Source organism: Camelus ferus, chromosome 6 (genome assembly GCF_009834535.1).
Source record: "Camelus ferus isolate YT-003-E chromosome 6, BCGSAC_Cfer_1.0, whole genome shotgun sequence".
Taxonomy (NCBI): Eukaryota; Metazoa; Chordata; class Mammalia; order Artiodactyla; family Camelidae; genus Camelus; species Camelus ferus.
In genome coordinates, this window is record NC_045701.1 from 64,832,992 (window position 1) to 64,855,364 (window position 22,373).

General features: G+C 45.4%; 1 protein-coding gene across 4 annotated transcripts in view; it reads right to left on the reverse strand.

Moving 5' to 3' along the window:
• The window catches only part of ZFYVE26 (zinc finger FYVE-type containing 26), a 57,736-nt gene that overhangs the window by 15,133 nt on the left and 20,230 nt on the right, over window positions 1-22,373 (reverse strand). For all 4 annotated transcript variants that reach the window (XM_006186441.3, XM_032482234.1, XM_032482235.1 and 1 more), the window contains 17 exons: window positions 21,907-22,170; window positions 19,937-20,056; window positions 19,677-19,841; window positions 18,909-19,127; window positions 18,193-18,295; window positions 16,632-17,377; window positions 13,738-13,934; window positions 12,085-12,189; window positions 10,427-10,549; window positions 9,869-10,045; window positions 9,194-9,440; window positions 8,363-8,461; window positions 6,111-6,274; window positions 4,935-5,071; window positions 2,965-2,996; window positions 2,172-2,308; window positions 1,016-1,236 (listed from right to left, as the gene is read on the reverse strand). In XM_006186441.3, coding sequence (XP_006186503.1) covers window positions 1,016-1,236; window positions 2,172-2,308; window positions 2,965-2,996; window positions 4,935-5,071; window positions 6,111-6,274; window positions 8,363-8,461; window positions 9,194-9,440; window positions 9,869-10,045; window positions 10,427-10,549; window positions 12,085-12,189; window positions 13,738-13,934; window positions 16,632-17,377; window positions 18,193-18,295; window positions 18,909-19,127; window positions 19,677-19,841; window positions 19,937-20,056; window positions 21,907-22,170 — 3,256 coding nt within the window. The remainder of the gene's footprint in view (window positions 1-1,015; window positions 1,237-2,171; window positions 2,309-2,964; window positions 2,997-4,934; window positions 5,072-6,110; window positions 6,275-8,362; window positions 8,462-9,193; window positions 9,441-9,868; window positions 10,046-10,426; window positions 10,550-12,084; window positions 12,190-13,737; window positions 13,935-16,631; window positions 17,378-18,192; window positions 18,296-18,908; window positions 19,128-19,676; window positions 19,842-19,936; window positions 20,057-21,906; window positions 22,171-22,373) is intronic.

Consider the following 22,373-nt stretch of genomic DNA (forward strand, 5'->3'; position numbering starts at 1 on the left):
CCAGAACCTCAGTGTGCTAAGCATGCACTCTACCACTGACCTATATCCACATCCACCCCTGGTTTTTGTTAATAAGAATAATTTAACTATCATCTTTGGAGTACACAGGCTCAGTTCTTAGCCCTTTCAATGAATACTCTGATTTTATCCTCATAACAGCCTACAAGATAAGTAGTATTATCCTCCCCATTTTCTAAAGGAGGAAACTCAGGCCTAGAGTGGTTAACAGACTTGTGCAAGGTGACAGAGCTAGGAAGTGGCAAGGCTGAGGTTCATGGCACTCTCTGCTCTCTGGCAAGTTTGTAGGCAAGTACTCTGAGCAGGTGTCTGAAGCACTGCTACTTCAAAGAAAACCAGGCTCTCTGCTCCCAATCTGGCTAAGATGGAGAGCCAGGAACACACAACATGAGCCACACGTCTGTCTGGGTGGGTAAGCCAGGAACTGGGAGTTCTCACCGTCAGGTTAACGAACGGAGGCAGAACAGGTTGTGCAGGCCCCTGGGGCCTAATCCTCCTTTTTCCACAGATACTTCTACTTTATGACTCAGATTTCTCCCTGGGACACAGGGACAGACTAGTCCCCAGTGTGGTCTGTACATCTGTTATCCATAACTCCCTGAGGCCACAGTCTGAATCTGCTCAAGCCTAGGGCAGAGTTTTGGTCAAGGCTAAGCATTGGACATTCGGGGAGGACACGTTTTCTTTAAAAGCCAGAAAGTTCCACTGAGACTAAAGGTGCTCTCCTAAATTGATTTTAATTACAAATTAACAGAAGTCTTTCTTTCTGGCTAGGTATAGTTAGAGAACCTGCCTTGACGATCCATGCAGGGAAAGAGAAGGACACAGGCTGTCAAAGTAGGGTGAGGAAGACCGCTGTGATCTGGTAGCAGCATTTCATCAACATCAAATGGAGATGGAAGCTAGTTTAGCATGTCTTGTCATAGAGGTTGGGGAGGTGAAAACTCACAATGTGGTCAGAAAAAGAAGCTGGATAGAAATGACCATCTCCACTTACCTGTCACAAAGAGCCAGGTCCTGGCTCCGGCCGGCCTTGACGAACATCATCTTGGCGCTGAAGAGCAGCTGCTTCATGATGTCTGTGAGCAGCCCAGCATCCACCTCTGGGTTTGTGAGCCCCTGGGACAGCCTGCAGCAGTGCTCGATCAGCTGGTGGCCACAGGCAGTGCTGTCCTGGTGCAGGCTGAGGATGGCGATGCACAAGGAAGCGCTGGGGGCCTGGCCGAGGTGGAAGAGGAGAGAAACACGCCATGAGTTCCGGGACCAAAGTGGTCTCCAAATGCAGCTGGGTGGCGGGAATGCTTCTTCCTATTTCTCCAAGATTAAAAAACCCTGGAGGAAGGAGCTAGAAATTGTACAGCAAAGCAGAAGTGGAACTAAACACATTTTGGATGTTCTAAGTAGCACTGCCAAAACTCTGGCTGCTAGGTTTTGTCACCTTAATAGGAAGAAGACAGCTGTGTTCATGTGTTACTTACTTTTTGGGAATGTCTGTAGTGCCCCTCTTTTTCTAGTCTATGGTCCCACCAGCATAGGTGCTCCTTAATTCTGGCTTGGATGACAGTCACCTTGCTTGTCTGGCTACCTGGAGGTCTCTGCTTCAAGCCACTGGACACAGTGCTGCTAAATTGATATTCCTAAAGCACACTCTAAAACCTTCCATGGTCCCTGATGCCTACCAAGTACATATATCTTACTGTAGAGTTTAAGGCTCTCTACATAAACAGCCCATTTCAACCCTACCTTTACTCTCTATTAACACCCTATGTGTCCTCCAAATCAAACCGCTTCTAATCCCCCAATCATTTTTGACCCTGTGCCTTTGCTTGGATGTTTTAGTTTTGTATCCTTGTCCCTCCCGCTCCTGACTCCCCTCATAACATCCAAACTTCTGCTTGTCAAACTCCTACCACACTTTCAAGGCTCATCTTAAATGCTACCTCTTCCACAAAGCCTTTCCTGATTTCCTCTTGTGCATTTCTCAGGCTGTTCCTCGCGTTCTCTTTCAACTGATTTCCTTGTCTTATAGCTCCCACGTTACCACACTGTAAGCAAGTGAAGGCCAGGCTGTGTTCGCCCAACTCTGCATTTCCTGCTGCACTACTAGGCATCATAAAGAAACTCAAATGACCATCAAATTTTATCGCTGTTACCTGCTCATAGTAGAATTCACTCCGCACCAGCTCATTTTCCTCCTCATTCAGATCCAAGATCCATTCCACCTCCGCTGCCTTGGGGACTCTTACCACGGCTGAGAATGGAGGGCTCTCGCTCCTGGAGCTGTCCGGTGCTGAGAAGAGAAATGCCGTTCCTGTGTCACTCGTGGGCCGGCAGCCCAGTCTGGGCCAGCCCAGTGAGCTGACGTGAGCTGCAGGCAGACCCTTGCCTGCTGTCTCAGGGCTCTTTCTCTCTTCTTGGTCCTCTTTATTTCCTTTAGGAGGCGGTATTAGGTACCTCAAACCTTCTTCCCCAGCCACAGACCTGGCATGAGTGTTACACTGCTTGTCATACAGTCTTCTTGCTTCACATGAGAAACTCTGCAAGGTACACACTTCCCAAATGGAGGGCCGAGCTATTGGTTCCCCGAAAAACTAACCTGCCCAAAGTATTAATAGCGATTACCCAGGGGAAGGAGGGAGCATGGGGGGACAGGATGACGGTGAAGGGGAACCTATGGGAAAAAAAGAGAAATAAGCTACTAAACGTTAAGGACCAAACTCTTTGGTTGCTGGCCTTCTTGATGCTGGAAGGTCAAGGGCCAGTATGATAGGCTAATATGATGATAAACTTTAAGAGAAACAGCCTGACAGAAATGCCAAGAATTTTCTCTGGCTAACGTGTTAGACTGAGTTGCCATTGAGGGTGTCGGCTGCAGCTGATATGCTGAAGGAAGAGCCAACTTGGGCATTTAAACAAGGAGTCACAGGGAACGTGATTCAGCCTTACCTTCTGGTTGTTCTGGATTCCCCTCTGGCACACTGGAAACAGAGAAAGAAAATGAAAATGCCTGAATCCCTTCTCCTCTTTGTCTTGAGCTTGGCTATACAGCATTGACATTTACTCTGTTACCTGAGTGAGGTATCAGGGAATCATCCCAAACTCTTTTCTCTCCCTCACCTGTCCCAGCCAATCACCTACCATTTCTTGTCCATTCCATGTCTAAAATACCTCTTTAAATGTTCCCATCCCTCTCTTCATCCCTGCCACAAAGAGTGCACTCATCATTTAATGCCAGAGCCTTTGCAATAGTTTTGCAATTGGTCTCCTGGATTCCAAACTATTCTTTACTTTGTAGCTAGAGCAAGCTTCCAAAAATGCAAATCTGGTCATGTTATGCTTCTGCTTAAAATTCTCTGGTGAAAATATTCTACATTTGCAGTTCAGCAGACAAAGTCCGTTACAGTCTGGCAGTCTCCTGAGACCATCTCCTGCCACCCATAAAAGTGACCTCTGCTCACCCCATAAAAGTCCTCCCCACACTGTCACGGGCTCTGATCAAGTTCAGTTGGTGTCATCAACCACTGAGTCCTGATATCACAAGACAGAGCCCAAGTCTGTCAAGCACCTGCCTGAGGAGACTTCTGGTCAACACCAGCCCATGCTGCCAAAGAGCAAACGCCAAGCCTTTGTGCCATTCCCTAGGTCCTCCCGGCTCAGCTGCCAGCTCTGAGTCCAGAACCTTAGCCCATCACCTACCTACTACACTTCTTCAAATGACCCACATTTTCTCCTTCCCCTACCTTTGCAGTTGTTACTTCTACTTCTGGGCATGCTCTGTTTTGGCTTCTTTTCCTACTAAATTCTCATCCTTTAAGGCTCAGATCAAGTGCCACACCTCTAAGAAACCCTCCTGACCATCAGGCTAAGCTGGGTGTGTCTCCACCACTGCACTCACAGAAGGGCTCTGTGGTCTATTTTTTGGCTGTGTCTCCACTAAAATGTGCGCTCCTTGAGGGCAAAGTGATTACTGCTGAGTATTGAATGAAAGAATCCTCACTGATGCTAACTACTCATATCAAATCTCAGCAGTATGCTACATGGGTAATCTCCCTGTCCCCAACTCGGGGGGAGGCAGTGTATGCCAGGGTCACAGAAATGACAGTGTAAGCATGGCACACCTCCCTTCCTATGAGGTGGTCATTGTGGTAAATAAGGGTAAAAAATGTTCACATTAAAACAAACACAAAAATGCTACTGGGCAGAATGTAAAACATATGTAAGTGTGTTAGTAAAACATGAGGAGTTCAAAGTAGTTTTGCTGTTGGATAGCTGCTTTGGATCCTATTCCCAGATGCTCTAGGAGTTTTAGTGTCACCCTCCTTTGCTGCTGAAGTAGTAGAAAAAAAATTGAGCGATGCTGGGCTGGCAAGCATGGTCTTGATCTGTCTTGCCAGAGGTGTGAGCAGTTGCTGAAATTGGTTACCAGGTGAACTGTGTGTAGGAATGTGTGTGGACTCTTCTAATTGTGGACATAACAAACCAGGATGATGATGAACTAGATTAGGGCTGATGCATGTACGGCCCAAACATTCAGTAGGTGAACGTGTCCTTGAGTCCAGCTGAGACCAAATGAAGCAAGAGTGGCTGGAAAACAGGTGAGGTTGTTGGCAAACTGAGATCAGTGGCCTCCGTTAGGGGACAGGCCAAAGAACTGAGTGTCCTGATCTCAGAGAGAACATCACGTAAGAGCGCTGACCTCTGCTTCTACACATCTACTTCCTCTCTTAGAGGTTTCTCTGACCAGGGCCAAACGTTACGCTGTAGAGTTAATGGCATCTCGGTGTGAATGGGAAATGAGAACTTTCTGTAACTGCTCAGATTTGAGACGCTCTCCACACTGAGACCCCTAGGAGTGTGAGGACCTGGGGTGGATGCAGCGATCCACTGCAGTGGCAGCCCTGCTGCAGGACACTCACTCTTTGTTGAAGTAACTATAGCACTGGTCACACACACGAGTAGGGTTCTCTCTGCAGCCTTCCACCACCATTTTCTCCGTGGAGCAGGAGCTGCACACTAGCCGGCCACAGCGGCGACAGTGATGACGCCTGTTAAACTGAGGAGTGTCACCGGGAAGAGAGGGAAGAGGCAGGAAGAGAAGGTGAGACTGCAGGAACTGAGAGCATCCATCCATCCATTTATCCCTGGTATTAGCCACCTGCGACTTACTAGGAATACCAGGTGCTTGGGCTTCTACTGAGAAAGGACACACCAGTTCTTGCCTTCAAGAAGCTGACAGTTCAAGACCCTCAGCTGGGCAAAGATGCCCAAGTCACAGATAGTTTTGCAAGAGCTCCTGACAAGTTCTACCTGTCTGTGGAGGCAACGTGTGAAGACACAGCAAAAAGTAGTGGGGAAAAAGTGACTTTCTCAGCCAATGTGGATCACATTTCTACATGGTATTGATGATGATGAAAAGGTATCCTTTTTAAAGATGCTTTTGCAAATATTGCCTTACTTCATTATAAGAGGTTGATAGACATACGTTTTTATAGATGAAAAAACAGACACAGAGAAATTACGTTATCACCACTTTCATCAGCGCTGAGCTAATGTGCCAGTCACGTACTGTGTCAAGTGTGGTAACACTTCTTATTGTCCTTAGTCCTTATAGCTCCATGAGCCAAAAAATGTATCATCCCAACTTTACAAGTGAGCATCTGAGACTGAAAATGTTAACAGTCACACTGCTAGTAAGAGGCAGAACTGGGATCAGAACTGAGGTCCTCTGTCCCCAGCACTTAAAACCATTACCAGGTCACCTGTCTTATTGTGAAAGACACAGGAGCCAGAAACAAGATGTCCTGACATCTGGTGATTCCTCCTGCAATACCATTCTGCCTCTTTTCATTTATTTCATGAGAATGGCAGAGCTTTTAGAATTTAAGGCTACTTGAGGGTATCTACCATCTGTCTGAATTCAAAAAATACACTGTGGTCAGATCAAAGATAAACACGAAGCCTTAGATTTAGCAGTTCTTCTGAACATACCCATGTCTTCTTGGAAAGAGGAGGTGACGAGAAACGCAGGCTCTTGAACTAGAGCGTTCCTTTAATTTCTCCCGCAGGTAAAGGTGGAGACAGATGTTGCTTACCATGGTGAAGCGCTCCCTGCAGCAGACCATGCAGATGCTCTCACTCTCATCTGGTACCCACTGGTGTCTGGCAGGGGGTGTCGCTGGGGGTACAAACTCCAGGAGCGGCTGACTCTGTGGGAAGCTCCTCTCCCTTGGACTGGGGGAATGTACAATGGAGACACCTGGGAGTCAGAGCCAGAAGTCAGAGTAAAAGGTGATCAGTCGCCTGGCTAGTAAATGAAGAAGGAATTAGAGAATTAGAATTGCATCATTTTACAAACCCCTACAGATATGATAGATCCAGTTAGTGATCATCAATGGCTGACTGCAAACAGAGACAACTGGACACTGCATGTCTCCTGATAGAAGGCACACAACCGCCTACCAAATATACTTCCCCCAAAATACTAAGTGTGAATCAAATCAAGCTTCTAGATCTATCTACCAGTGTACCAGTGTACTGGAAATACAGGAGACAGAGACCCAGATTGCCACAGGCTGGCAGTCAGCAAAATCCAGTATGTGGGAAGCACTACATGACAAATGACCCAGTTTCCTCTACAAATGAAAGAGAGGTAGGGGGGTAAAAAAAGGCAGAGGAACCTATTAATTAAAAGAGATTTAAGAGATAGTTTAGCCAAATGCAATGAATGGACATTATTTAGATCTTGAGTCTAGAAAGATCAATTCTGAAAAAAACAATCTTTGAGACAAATGGGAAATTTGAAATTTGAATCCAATATTGATTGGCTAGTTGATAATAATAAGGAATCATTAGTTTGGTTTTAGGTATGAGAATGATGCCACAGTTTTGTTGTATAAACGTCCTTACCTTTTAGAGATATATACTGACATATTTATAAAGAAAATGATATGATATCTAGGCTTTGCTTCAAAATAATCCCATAGGAGGCCAGGGACATAGATGCAACAAAAACAGTCATCGTGAGATGATAACTATTGCAGCTGGGTAACAGGTTTGTGAGACTTCATCGTACTATTCTCTCTACTTTTGTGTATTGGAAAATTTCTACAATAAATAGCTAACCCCCCCCCCCAAAAAAGTACATCAAAGCTGCTCAGGCTGCCTTATGCAGATGCATGAAGCTGCTCATATACCTGTAAGTCTGAGCCCTTCTGTCACGTCTACTGCTTACCGTGATGCGTGGCCAATTCTCAAAGCATGTCCAGGAAAAACCAGTCTTTGCTGCATGGTATTGAAGGAGATTTCCTGCCACCTAGCACAACAATACTGGCAGGTGGTGGAAAAAGGGAACTGAAAAACATAGTGCAGCGCCCGGAACAGAAGCTACTGACCTCTCCCCAGAAGCCTGCTGGCAAGACAAACACTTGTTGAGCTACTTCTGAGTGAAGGCCCAGGGGCAAAGGAAAGGAGACTGCGGGACAAGAGGGGTAGTAAAAGGGGTGACCAAGACATGGCTGCAGCCTTTAAGGCACCTTGCATCCTGCGTGGGTGACAGATATAACTAACTGCAGGACAGGGACAGAATGAGCAGGAGGACTAAAGAAGTCAGTCTTCCCTATTAGCGGATCTCATATTTGCGAATTTGCCTACTCACTAAAAATTATTTGAAACTTCAAAATCAGGATTTGCAGTGCTTTTGGGGCCATGTGAAGAGTGGTGAATAAGCTGAGTTGCCCAACATGCAGGTTCTCTTCTGGGGTTGATCAAGGTGATGTTCTGCTTTCCTACATCAGCTCTCATACAGAGATGACCCGAGGATGGAGATGGCAGGGCACAGTGCAGTGTAGTGCAGGAAGCTCTGGCTCTGGGACCAGCTGGGCAGGGTCTGAAGTCCAAACACTCATTAGGCAATCATTAATAGTGGCCTCAGGCAAGTCCCTGTAATGCTCTGAATCGCATCTTCTCTTTTGTGAGATCAAGAAAACAGAATGTGCTAGGATGAACTATTTTCAATTTGACATTACAATCTATGTGAAATGTGTATGTGTGTATTATATACATATGTCCACATACATATACACACATACACATGCACATTTTCCCTAGAAGCAATGGTTTGGTATCTGCTAATTCCATGTTTGTGGAGACTTCAGGGATATACTACTGCAAATAACAAGAATCGACTGTATGTTGAATTTTACGGTTATACAAAGCTGGAACGAGCCAGGAAAAACAACTAGTAGGAGTAGTAGGACTGGAAACGAAGAAAGAGGCAAAAGAATCAGAAAATCAGAATAAGGCAAGATTGAACTAAAAACAGCTAACTCTCAGAACCTGTTCTTACCAGGAGAAGCAGCAGAAGAGAACTCGGCTGATGGTGATCTAGACAAGGTCTCGAGGTCTGAAGCCTGACTGACAGCTTCCTGGAGGTGAGTCACAGAATCTGTAGAGAGGAAAAATGTTGACAAAATATCACTCTACCATAAGCATCCTTACTTGTTGTGATAGGCACTTAGTTTCAAAGCCCCACTGGTTTCGCTGACCGTCATCCCATGATTGTACTACATACGAAAAGAATGGCAGAGGTACTTCAAGACAATAGCAAAGATGATTCTTAAATGTCTCAAAAAACAAACTATGTTAGGCATACAAAATAAACCAAGTAGACACTAGGATTTCACAAAATAAATCTAAAGATGCCCATTAGGAAGTGTAAGACATTTAAACGATGGTCCTTGAGGGTAGGGAGTAAGGAAAAAAAGCAGCCCACATTGTTTTCATTTTCTTCATTCTAGAAGAGGTTGAGTCAGCTTCCACACTAGTGACATCTGATGTGACCCTGGGAGTAGCGCATACCCTCAACACAAAAAATGACGGCATTTAAGAGCCCTATTGCACCAAAGCTAGACAGAGACCACTCCAGGCATGCTTTGCTTCCTGAACGTATATGTTATTATGCATGTGGTAGTTATCTGCCACCTTTTCATTCTGGTTAGCCTGACACTTCCTGGGAGATCAAGATCTCTCCTATATAATAAACAGCTATCTCTCCTCAAGTGTATTCCTTTCAATCGCCATCAACTCAAAATAGTAAAAGAGTAGAAATTAAAGCAAAGAATGTAGCACAGTATTTCTTTCTCCACGTGGAACCCCCATTGAGGACGCTGGCAGTTACCTGATCGTTTCTCCCTCAGAGGGTATGGGAAGTCCAGGGCTTTCCCCGCGTATCTGGAAAGCAGCGAGTCCACCTCGTCCATGGTGAAGCCAATCTCCTGCCCGGCCAGCAGCTGGTGCAGGGTCTGCACCGCCACCGTGGCCCAATCCACTTTCATGTTCATGAGCAGCTGCTCCAGCATGAGCAGGGGGTTAGAGGACAAGTGGGAGTAGCTGACCCGGTGATGCTCAGGCAGGGTCAGCAGAACCTGCGTGTGTGGAAGAGCCACAGAGTGGAGAAAACAGTACGTGAATTTCAGAAGAAAGCCAAGATTCTTACTGGGAAGGGGCAAGGGTAGCAGGGACCAAATGGCACTTGGCCAAGTACTGCAGCTGGCTAGGAGTTTTTTAGGAAGCAAGGCTGGACTCCTATCTAAATCCTCCAGGCTGTAATCAAGACGAGGGGCCTGCAAACTTTTTCTTTAAAGGATCAGATAGTAAATATTTTAGGCTTTATACGACATAAGGTCTTTATGGCAACCAGTCAGCTCATAAATTAATGTACATGCTTGTGTTCCAATGAAGCTTGATTTATAAAAGCAGGCAGAGGACTGGATTTGGCCCACAGATGGTGGTCTCTTGACTCCTGGCCTACACTGCAGGCATACTTTTCCCAACACTGTCTTCTCCTCCTTACCTTGGACCCCATGTACAGTGCCTGTATTTCACGGTGTCGGTCAGCGGTCAGTTCTCCATAGAAGTGGGTGGTGAGGTAGTTGGCCAAGAAGTGAGAAGTGGCCAAGCTAGGGTGCTGGTCGAGGGATTGCTCTGTGACCTCAAGGCACATGGTGGGATCAGGAATTCTTTGCAGCAGCTGTTGCAGGAGGAGGGCAGAGGAGAAGGGTGAGGCCTGGAGAAGAACTCTTAGTCCAGCCTTGTTTTGTTTGAATCTTTAGGTTTATTCATCTTAGACTAACTTCTCTGCACTCATTTTTTCCACCACACCTACAGCTTCACTAATGATGGCTTTGATAGGACCAGAGTTTAGCAGAATTGAACTCAGCTGCCCACCTGGGACCTAATGCAAGGCTAGGCACCCTCTGATCAAGATGACTGGAACCGGCTCCTGAAGGCCACGGAGGGGCAGACCTGAGATTGAATGCTCTGCATGGCATCCAGCATGAACAGAGCCGTCTGATTGGACTAACCTTCTCGTCCCTCCCCAAAAGAAAAATGGGAAGAGTTGGAGGCTTACTTGCAGAGCCTTTTCATGATCTCCTCTTTCTAGAAGGTGGAGAAGATGCCTTTGATGTAGGTTGACTAAATGGTCTCTTGGAATGGGGTACAGGCAGCCCCACTCCTCACACAGCTCATACTCCTGGAAGTAAACACATACACCTTCAGTCCCTTTAAATTGATGACCTTGTCTCTTACCCAGCTCTTGCTTGATTTTTCTCAGCAGTCTTGAATCTGCTAAAGCCCCAGGAAAGTTTGGTAAGTGCTGATGGAAACTGCACTGTGGGATTAAAGTGGGCTCATATACTCAAAGGATCAGAGTGGCAAGGTAAGTTACGACAGCGATCCAAGTAGGCTGACTGTGAATGGTGTCCTTCTCCACTTAGCTCTACTATAAAAAAGAAATAGATGACGTACAGCTACCGACACTTGGTGACAGCCCTGGGAAGATCCTAAGGAAGCAGGGAAGACTGAGAAGACTGTCCAGCGGAGACAGTGCCTACTCAGCTCTGACTGTTGCCATGTGAATGTGCAGGCCCAGTGGTGCCAGACTTAAAAAAATTCCAAAAAAAATTTTTAAATAAAAAATTTCCCTATTTTAACAATGTTGGTGATGAACTCAATATGAAAAACTAAAAATTCTGCAAACAAGTACTGTCTCTGCCAAACAAACATGTTGGGGTTGTATTCCATTGATATCACCCATTATTACTCCCCTCCACCCTCAATTTGTGAATTTTTGGATTAAAATTTCTGAAAGGGGAATTCCCAGAGCTTTGTTCAAGTATTTAATATGGTGGCCTCTGGAATGCCCTTCCCACAACTCTTTCTGGGGCCAACTTCTTCAGGATGCTTCCTTGCTTCTTGGGCCATATTAGGTGCCCTGCCTGTGCTCCCATCACAGCCTGGGCTTACTTCTGTCACTTGGTGTATCGAAATCACCTAGGTCTGTGTCTCACGTTGACCCTCTTCCCAAAATATGAGTTGCACGAGGGCAAGGAGTAAGCTTAATTATCTTTGTTTCACCCCTGTCTAGCACAGTGGTAAATAACAGACAGTCAAGAAAAGTTTCCTGGATGAATGAACACCTGAATAAATACATCTATATTCTGAACTGTGGTCTAGCAGCTCCTTAAAGGGTAAATAAAATTCTACTTAGCATTCAAATGTCTAATATATACATGAAAAGATAGTCAAGGTCCTTAATAATCATGGAAAATGTAAACTAAAACAAAAATGAGATACCATCTTATTGGCAAAAAGTAGAAGTGGGGCAATGCCAAAGTCGGTAAGACGATGGAGCAACGGGAACTGGGGGCGGGAGAAGACCCGGGCCAACGGGTCTGAAGAGCAATGTGGTAACTCTTAGTAAAGGTGCGGCTGCTCGTGCCTGATGACACAGCAATCCCACTGCTGGGTACACATTCTGTACCCAACGCGAGCAGTGTAGAAAATCTCACGCAGGAAAACAAGGGTGATAATGCAGAAGCATCAGCCATATTATTCTCTATGCTCCTCTGTATGTTGGTACAGTTCACACACACACAAAAGGAAAAAAGGAATGTTATGTAATTATTAAAAAAAATGTGAACATTGATACATAGAAAGGGGTCTACATAACCAGCTAAGGAGTTGCAACTCTGAAAAGTAAGGGAATACTACCCAGGAAAATGGTACCTTTGCTTCTAGAATCATGTTCATGACAGTTGATGGGTCCTCAACACAAGAGTTCCTCAGGGTCTGCCAGTCACACCACACTGGGGTAGCCTGCAAACCTAGAATCTAAGGAAAAACAGGAAAAACTGTCAAACCACGTTGGAGCCTCTCCCTCCAGGAGCAAGTCACTGGGGTTTCCGGGGATGGGCCATGGCCAGGTCTCTGTCTCAAAGTCAGGGTGTCAGAACTTGTCAGGAGAGAGGAGGAATTAGAGCAAATGGGGCAAAGATTGTCTGGAGAGGTGAGTGAACCTATCCGGAAAGTATAATCAGGGAGCAAAGGCTGAGTGGGGAGGCCAGGATTGCAGCCTTTCACTTGGAGGACAATTATCAGAGGCTTTGGAGCTTTGCAGCTTGTTCATTCTTCCAGGGTCACTGGTCCCTTGCTCCTCCATCTCAAAATTCTACGCAGGTTATTCTCCTGGCCTGAATGCTCTGTGGGATCACCTTTCATGCAGCATTTTAGCTCTGCATGAAAACTGCTGAGAAAGAGTGGGAAAAAAATCTTTTTCATCTGCCTTTTCTACTTACTCTACCTGGGCCCTAAACTCTGTTTGGTTCCAAGTACACATGGAAAAATCAGCAAACATTTGATACTTGTTATATAGCTGTATCAACTAAATCTGCCTCCCTGAGCCTCTTGATCTTGAATATAACACATATCCCACAAGAATCTTTCACTTTTAAAAATGTCAATTTCAGGCATCCTTTCAAAACTGGTCTTGAAATTTAGCTGAGACTTAAAACTATCTTTAAAAAAGACATAATAGAGATTAAACTCTATAAAAACTCTTGAACAAGAACAAGAAGCCATAATTTACATAAAACATACATGAAGCTCAAATACACAGGGATACCTTGGCGATATTGTCGGTTCAATTCCAGACCGCCACAATAAAGTGAGTATCACAGTAAAGTGAGTAACACGAATTTTTTGGTTTCCCAGGGCAGATAAAATTATGTCTACAGTACACTGTAGTCTATTAATTGTGCAATAGCATTATGGCTAAGAAAAGTACACGCCTTAATTAAATACTTTATTGCTAAAAAATGATAACCATCACCTGAGCCTTCATCCAGTCATAGTATTTTTGCAATAGCAACGACAAAGTTCACTGATCACAGATCACCGTAACAAATATAATAATAATGGAAAAGTTTGAAATACTGTGAGAATTACTAAAATGTGGCACAGAGACATGGCATAAGTGCTGTCAGAAAAGTGGTGCCAAGAGACTTCTTCGATGCAGGGTTGCCACAAACCGTCATTTGTAAAAATTGTAGTATCTGCGAGTGTAATAAAGCAAAGTGCAGTAAAAGAAGGTCTGCCTGTAGATATGAAGAAGGCTTCGTGGACTGTAAAGCATCACTCCAGTGTTGAACTTGTTATTATTTTTATCTCTGTTTGACATGTATATATTTAAAATTATAGAAGTAAATAAAATAGGAACCAGATGGAAAGCCTCCTTGCTATTCACCTAACAATAGAAGCCAGATATAGAGAAAAAGCCAGTCCCAAATTTTCTGTTTCTTAAAACCCACCATCACAAGAAGATAGGCTGGAGTTGGTAATAGGGTGAGAATATTTCCTTTCTCTTGGTGCCAGAGCCCGTACCTTCTGATATACCCGCAGCTCCGCTAGCTTTCTCTGCAGCTCACACTTCAGACCATCTTGGACCACTGTGTCTGAAATGCAGTAGGCCAGGATCTCCAGGCATGACTCCAGGGGCCACCTGTCCACAAACTGCAGTGTTAGCCGACTTCTCAGAGATGCATCCTTCACAGCAAACAGGTACTGCCAACCTTCTTTGTCTATAAGACAAAAAGATGCTCAGAGGCAGCAAGCTGGATCCTGGAGCTCAAGAGTCCAGGTTACTTCTTAAGAGATGGGCTTTGTTGAGGTTCACAAAACAGGAGCTTGAAGGATCCTGAAGATCCATATGACCCAATTAGTTAATTAGTTTTTACACTTGGAACAACTGTCTGACAAGGAGAAATGCTCTACCCCTGTGGTTCTCTTTATGCAAATGTAATCATAGTCACGGGACTTTCTGAGGAGAGAGACGGAGAAAGGAGAGGAAGAAAGGGGGAAGAAAAGAAAGCAAGAATGAAAGGAGCAAAGGTGCAAGAACAGATGGGGCTCTCCATGTTCGGCATGCTGCTCATACAGCTCCATTTCAGACTCAACCTGTCAGCAGAACTTTTACCTTTCCCTGCAACCTCCACCCTGTGCCACACGTAACGACTTGAATGAAGTTACTTCAGGTAAACTAGCTTCCCTCCCTCACCATTGCCTGTCATTATGACTTAGTAGGTCTCTCTTTCCCACACCCACTTCACAGAGCGGAAAACAGACTCCAAGCCATTAAGACCGCACAGCCAGTCAGCGGATTTCTCCACTTTCTAAGGAGGGATGTTTTTTTCCTTTCCACAGGGTAGCCAGGGCCCCAGGCCAGAAGCCATTCCCCACAGCCTGGCAGGTTCCTGCTCCCCCTGGTGGTGGACTGTAGGTCACTGCTCTCAAATCCAGTTACACATCAGACTCCCAGGGAGCCTTTAAAGCTGCCACATGCACTTATGGTCAATTAATCTATGACAAAGGAGGCAAGAATATACAGTGGAGAAAAGACAGCCTCTTCAAGGAGTGGTGCTGGGAAAATAGGATAGTTACAGGTAAAAGAATGAAATTAGAACATTCTCTGACACCATATACAAAAATAAACTCAAAATGGATTTAAGACCTAAATATAAGACCAGATACTGTAAAACTCCTAGAGGAGAACAGAGGTAGGACATTCTTTGACAGAAATGGCAGCAATATCTTTTTGGACCCGTCTCCCAGAGTAATGGAAACAAAAGCAAAAATAAACAAATGGAAGCTAATTAAACTTAAAAGCTTTTGCACAGCAAAGGAAACCATAAACAAAATAAGAAGACAACCTACGGAATAGGGGAAAATATTTGCAAACAATGCGACTGACAAGGGATTAATTTCCAGAATACACAGACAGTTCACACAGTTCAATATAAAAAAAACTCAAACAACCCAATCAAAAAATGGGCAGAAGACCTGAAAAGACACCTCTCCAAAGACATACAGATGGCCAACAGGTACATGAAAAGATGCTCAACATCACTAATTATTAGAAAAATGAAAATAAAATTATGTTAAGGTACCACCTCACACTAGTCAAAATGGCCATCATTAAAAAGTTTACAGTAACAAATGCTGGAGAGGGTGTGGAGTAAAGGGAACTCTCCTACACTGTTGGTGGGAAAATAAATTGGTGCAGCCACTATGGAGAACAGTACAGATACTCCTTAAAAAAACTAAAACTAAAAATAGAGTTGCCATATGTCCAATAATCCCATTTCTGGGCATATATATGGAAAAGGCAAAAACTCTAATTTGAAAAGATACATGCACCCCAGTGTTCATAACAGTATTGTTTACAGTAGCAGAGACATGGAAGCAACCTAAATGTCCACTGACAGATGAATGGAAAAAGATGTGGTATATAGATATATACATGTATTCACACAATGGAATATTACTCAGCCATAAAAAGCATGAAACAATGCCATTTGCAGTGTAACATGGATGGGTCTAGAGATTGTCATACTAAGTGAAGTAAGCCAGACAGAGGAAGAAAAATACCACATGATATCCACTTATATGTGGACTTTAAAAAAAATGATACAAACGAACTTATTTACAAAACAAACAGTCACGACATAGAAAACAAATGGTTACCAAAAAGGAAAGGGAGAGGAGGGATGAAATTGGAATTTGGGATTAACAGATACATGTTACTATATATAGAACAGATAAACAACAAGGACCTATTATAATAGCACAGGGAACTATATCCAATATCTTGTAATAACCTATAATGGAAAAGAATCTGAAAAAGAATATATATACGTATAACTGAATCACTATGCTGTACACCTGAAACATTGTAAATCAACTATACTTCAATGAAAAAATTAGAATTATTGCCAAACAGGCCCAGAATGTTTTAATGAATAAAGTTTTGCTGGACTACAGCCACGCGCCCTTGTGCATGTCTTGTCTACGGCTGCCTCTCCTGCTGTAGCGGCAGAGCTGGGTAGTTGCAATCGAACTCGTATGGCTTACAAAGCCCTTTCCACAAAAAGATTGCTGACTCCTGTTTTAAAGCAAACACTTGCCTGAACCCTATGGCAGACTTCTGGAGGTCGGGCTCAGATATTTGCAGTTCATAGAATCTTTCAGTGATTCTGACAGTGTTGAGAATACTGGTTACAAGTGCCTGTCCTAAAGTTAGACGGACCTGAGTGCTAAGCTCTGCTTCAGCGCTGACTGTCCCAGGCAGTTTCCTACCTCTGAGCCCCTCTCCTCTCCGTATCATGAGATCATGCTGGCACCTTTCTCTAGGGTCACTGTGAGGATCAGAGGCGATGGTCTACTCAGTGAATGTGCAGTATTACTACCACTAGAGGAGGGAGGCATAGCTTTCTGCTCACCACACGCTGCAGCACAGCTCAGGACGGCATCCTGTACGCTGCTCAAGTCATCCATGTCTCGCCCGTACACTTCAGTGAGCCGAAGGGCCCGGGGCCAATCTCTGGCCATCAGGGCTTCCTTGAAGGCCCCAGTGAGCACATCCAGGGCAGCAGGAGAATGCAGGCCCAGGAGGACAGTAGACAGACTGGCTTGGCCACAGAGACTCGCTGCCAGACTCTGTCCCTGCTCAGAGGACCCTCGTAGGGGCTCCCAGGCAGCCAGGAGGGAGGCCTCAAGCATAGGGAATTGCTCCAGGAGGCGCTCACACTCCCGGGCTACCTGCTCTGCCGTCAGAGGTACCTCTCTGCGGCCACGAAGCTCCTTCCATGACAAGCTGGGCTTGCTGACTTTTGACCCCTGGGAGGCCCCCAGACAGGCCACAGTAGCTAGCAGCTTTGAGCGGGACTTAAGGAAGGCCAAGGCAGAGGAGGTGAGGGCAGAGGGTGATGAATCCTTTGGGGACGAGTGGGGCTTCTTCTCCAATGTGGGATTCTCAGTTGGCTTTGGGGTGCTCAGTGTAGAAAGTGGGAGGTCCTCCAGGCAGTGGGAGGTGTGCAGCTGGGCCAGGGTACCCAGGTGGGTCAGAAGGGAGGTTGTCTGCTGGCTTTGCCGGGAAGAGCAGAGGGCAAGGGGCTCGCAGCAGCAGTTGACAATGACCTGTGGCACACTCAAGCTGAGACCGTCCTGGGCCAGAAGGGCTGCAAGCCTGGAGGGAGAGAAGCAGAGGGCATGTAAGGCCTGAGTGCATGGGCACCATCACTAATCTAAGGATTTCTTTATGTTTACACGTGTGAATGTAAATGTAGGCTCTTTAATTGTCCCTCCTACCCTCTCCCTTTTTAATGCAAAAGGCAGCCTATTAGACCCACTGCTCTGCCTCTTGCTGTTTTACTTAATAACATATCTGGGAGATCTGTCCATATTCTTCTACAGGGAGGCCCCTCATGCTTTTCTACAGCTACATAGTGTTCCATTATGTTGGTGACCCAGAATTTACCCAGTCTCTATTAGTAGACAATGGCTATTATATATAAAGCTGTAATTAAATGACTTGGTACATACATCATTTTTCATATGTATAATAAAGCTACAGGATAAATTCCCCAATGTGGATCGTTAAGTCAAAAATGTGGATTGTCATTTTAGTGGATGTGGACAAATTGCCTTCCCAAGGGGCTATACCAATTTATATCCCACCAGCAATCTATGAGAATGCTTGTTTTCCTACAGTCAAGCCAACTAGCGTGTTATCAAATTTTCAGATTTTCGCCTATTCATAAATGAAGTCACTACCTAATTTTGTATTTGCAATATAAATGTTAGAAATGGAGAGAGGTAAAGAAACGAGGCACACTGAATCATAATATAGCTTGTATTAAAGTAAATGCAAATTAAGGGGAAAGTATGGAAGGAATCCTCACTCTCTTTACTGAAATCAAGCACCAGCCTCACTGAGCCCATGGTTTCCTTGATGAAACAATTAGGAAGGTCCACATCCGACTCCCATGGGGTGGCTCCTACCTGTCTGGGGGAACCTGTCGCTCAAGCAGGAGGTGTGACACCAGCTGGGAAGAGCTCTGTTGCAGGAGAACAAAGGGGTTTCCTACTTTGGCCTCCACGTGTTCTGCAAAGGTAAAGAAAGTGACCTTTGTACCACCGACTGCAACATTCAAACTGCAACTGTTTCCCACAATCAACACAAAAGGACAGTGTCAAAATTGACATGGACAGCCCTTCTGCTGGTATTTTCTAGGTAAGGGGTGTTCTTGACATGATGCTGACCACAAGTTTTTCTACACTGCTCTGAAGACTTCATCCAACCACAGACAAACTTCAGTGGGCAGGTCTAACCACACACAGCTCATCCTGCTCCCTTCAGCATGACTGAAGGGTGGGCAACACTCGCTCTGTGGACTCAGGTAAGAATCCAGCACTAGTACCAGAGACTTAATTCCTCCATCAGGTCCTCATATCCACAATGACTGAAGGTCTGAGAGAGGCATTTTTGAGTCATTAATGCCATCAAAATGTGCTGAGTACTCCCATATGCTGTACAACTGTACTAGGAGCCAGGTAGACAGATGAATAAAACGCAGACTTGAATAAGAGAAGACCTTATAAATCTAGTGTCCTTGGCTACTGCTGGACTCAGAACCTCTTAATTGCGTGACTTTCTCCTCCCTGTCCTAACACTTGTGGGCTAGTCATGATTCTATTTCCTCTCTCCAGCTACTTACCAGGCTCAGAGCTCAAGCTCCGAAGGAGAACAGCAGCCAGGGCGCTGCAGTACCTGGAGAAGGCACCCAGGTAGTCAGTCTGCCTGCTGCCTGCTGGGCTCTGCCTGCTCAGGTTCTTCCGGAGGAGCTGAGTCTGGATATTCACGGGGTGGGCCTCTGCCTCCAGGGCCTTCTGGGCCGCCTGCTCCACCAGGGAGGACAGTGGAGTACTCCTGGGCTCTGGGAGGAGTTATGAAAGGAGAAGGGATGTAGGCTTGAGTCTGTGCATCTGGCTTTGGGTCAGTTTCCAACACAATATGTGAACTGGGCCTGTGTGCACCCCCTGGGGCATCCTACAGGCTGCGTGCTCCACTTACAAGGCAGCTATGAAGTCCTAAGTTGGGTGCCTGTACAAGTGACTCTCAACCAGGAAGAGCTTCGAGTCTGGAGAAATCACGGCGGAGAGTTGCGTTTTCACACCAGTGTCTCTGGGGTGGGATGGCTTTATGAAGCCCATAGCAATCTTTTAGGGAAGGGTTGAGCAATGTTTACTGAGTAACTTCTGGGTATATCTCTCATTAGGAATGAGAAAAATGTGCCAGCTAATGGAGTGCTAAGCACCCCTTCACTTAGGAGGTGGGCAAACAGGTGGAATTAGTTGGCTAACGACAGGGCTGGTAGGGCACACTTCTGGAGTCCTAAGCCTCTGCTACAAAGTGTTCCTTCACTCTCTGCTGTTTTCTGTCCCCAGCTCCGCTGTCATCTGCTCCTGCGCAGCAGGGCCTGTACCTGGCAGCTCCAGTGCTTCTCTCAGCGACTGAAGGATCTGCTCCAGCTGCTGGGAGAGGGTGGTGTGGCTGGCAACACAGTCCTCAGAGAGGCTGGGCCAGCACGTCTGAAGCAGCTCAGCAATGCTGCTCCGTGGGGAACCTCCTCCTTTCTCCTCTGCACTCTCTGTGGAAAGCAAATGAGAGACAGACAGTCTGATGCTGACCTAATGTTCCGAGTCCAGGAGATTAAAAAAGAAAAAAGGAAACAAAGCAACTCACCTGATTTAATTTGTCCGGCTGACATAAGTGGGTAATTGAGAATCTTACTGATCTGCTGAAGAACCACCGGGAAACCTCGAATGCCATCAGCGTTGAGGAAACCGTGGTCAAGCCGGCGACCTGGAAATGATGAATCAGAGAAAATGCAGAAAAAAATGAGGTACTTGCAGCGATTGACACTTCGTCCTGTATTTACTTGTGAAGTTTTATCTTCTCCAATGTTAAGGAGAAAATACATGCTGTGCCATTCTGGGTGACAACCAGCACACCTGGCTTATTCCACGCCCAAGGGTCCAGGGCTACCTGTGGCAAGATGCCTCAGCTGCCCAGCGCAGCAGACCCGGAAGCTCTGGCATTCCTAGAGAATCGCTGTCCCAAGCCCCTCAGGCACCTCTTGTGGATTTGCCTTGGTATTTCCCTCCACCGAGAACTTGAGCTGGGATCCTGTCTTCTCTAATTGTTTTAGGTGGTATCTTGACACCTTGACTAAACTAGAAACAAACTTTATGGACAGAGATTACTCTTTATATCTCTCCTGCACCCCTATATACTTGGGATAATCTGGAAACAGTAGGTACTAAATTAATTCCTGATTGGCATGAAACCAATCAGCTTGAATACTATTACCAGCTTGAATAATATCTCCATTCATTTTAGAATACAAGTATTAGAAGAGGGGATGGGAAATTGTTCAATAAAAACAAAGCTGTGCATGCCACAGTACACTTTCTTAGAAGGACTGTGTGAACATTAAAGGGATTTTATGTCAACAGCTCAGAAGTGACCTGGAAGGGTGTACAGAACAGAGGTAACACAACAGGCCTGAGACTGCTGTCCTCAGAAAGGCCTGTTTGCAAGTTCAGTTCTTGATTGGCATCTTCAGAAGCTGACTGGTAAATGGTTTTCTACACTGATACAGGATAAAACCTTAAGTGATGAGAGTGACTCATTGTGCCTAAACTGTTTGTACAATGTGGCTTATGATGAACACCTGCCTTCCTTCTGAGAGTCTGGAGTTTTGGTACCTGCTGGGCAGAGGGTGCCTCTGTCGCCAGCCCCTCAATAAAAAACCTCAGGCACTGGGTTGCTGATAAGCTTCCAGGAGACCACACTTCACACTTGTTTGTTCTCACAACTCATTGCTGGAGGAGTTAAGCATGTCCTGTGTGACTCCACTGGGAGCGGACTCTTGGAAGCTTGTGCCTGGTTTCCTTCAGACTTTAGCCCACGAGCCTGTTCCCTTTGCTTATTTTGCTTTGTATCCTTTTACTGAAATAAACTGTAGCCATGAGTATGACTATGCTGAGGACTGTGGGCTCTCTCAACCAATCACTGAACTAGGGGGTGGCTATTGATACCATACCTGGTCACCATTCCTCCCTCCACATTACTCAGAGAGAACATTTGTCCCTCACTGGTCAGTCCTTCCAGGGTTTGGTGTGTGCATTAAGGATGGGTGGGGAGCAGAACTTTGCCTAATTCTTTCTTCGCATTCCTCTACCTTCGTTCCTCCAAGAATTCCATATACACACTGTGGGACATTATTAACCTCAAGGTACAATCCTCCTTCCAACTGTGATCCACTGAATTTTCCCTTACACCTACTTTACAAACTGGAGACTCAGGTTTGAGGTTAAGTGGGATTCACTCTGGAGGAGGCATGTAGTTTAACAGCACAAATTCCATCTTCACTATTTTTGAATGTATATTTCTTCCTTGAATTTATATATACAAACCAGAAAAGAATTTCCCCCAAATGATTGCAGAATTCTATGTCTATTAAGAAGGCGAGAGTCTCGATAAACTATCTTTAAGTCACCAGACTGGACATGAGGAAATGAACCAATAGTCCTTTCTCCCTGTCCCTCTTTCCCCAATAATTACTTTCTGCTTGCACCATTACCAAGCATCTCGGAACCCCATCTCCCCGTTTGAGAATTATGGGATAAAGCGAAAAAAATCACACTCACCCCGACTCTCAAGGCTGCTGTTCAGTCGCCGTTCAGCTGTTTCTAAGAGCTGCTTGCCGGTTTTCCAGAGCTGGCACTGAGAGCAAGCTAGGTCAAACGCAGCCATGGCAGGGGGACTGAGGTCTTCCAGAACCTCTCTCAGGGGAGTGGTGGGCTCCATTGGGCTACTGCTTATCCAAAAGTCCTCCTGGAGTATGGGGATGGGGTCTCCAGAGGTGCTGAGCAGTTTGTCGGTCACATCAGAGATGGAGTAAAATACCATCCCTGGACACCCAGCAGTGGAGTAAAAAGTATGAGGTTAAAACAATTCTCACTACCACTTTTATTTTGAAAAGTAACTATTTAATAAATGTCTGAGGTCCTTCTGCACAGGATACCTTCTATGCATATCAGTACCATCACTACAGCCAACGCGTATGGCATCAAGACAACGGCAAGGAAAGGAAGACCAAGAGAAACTCAAAATG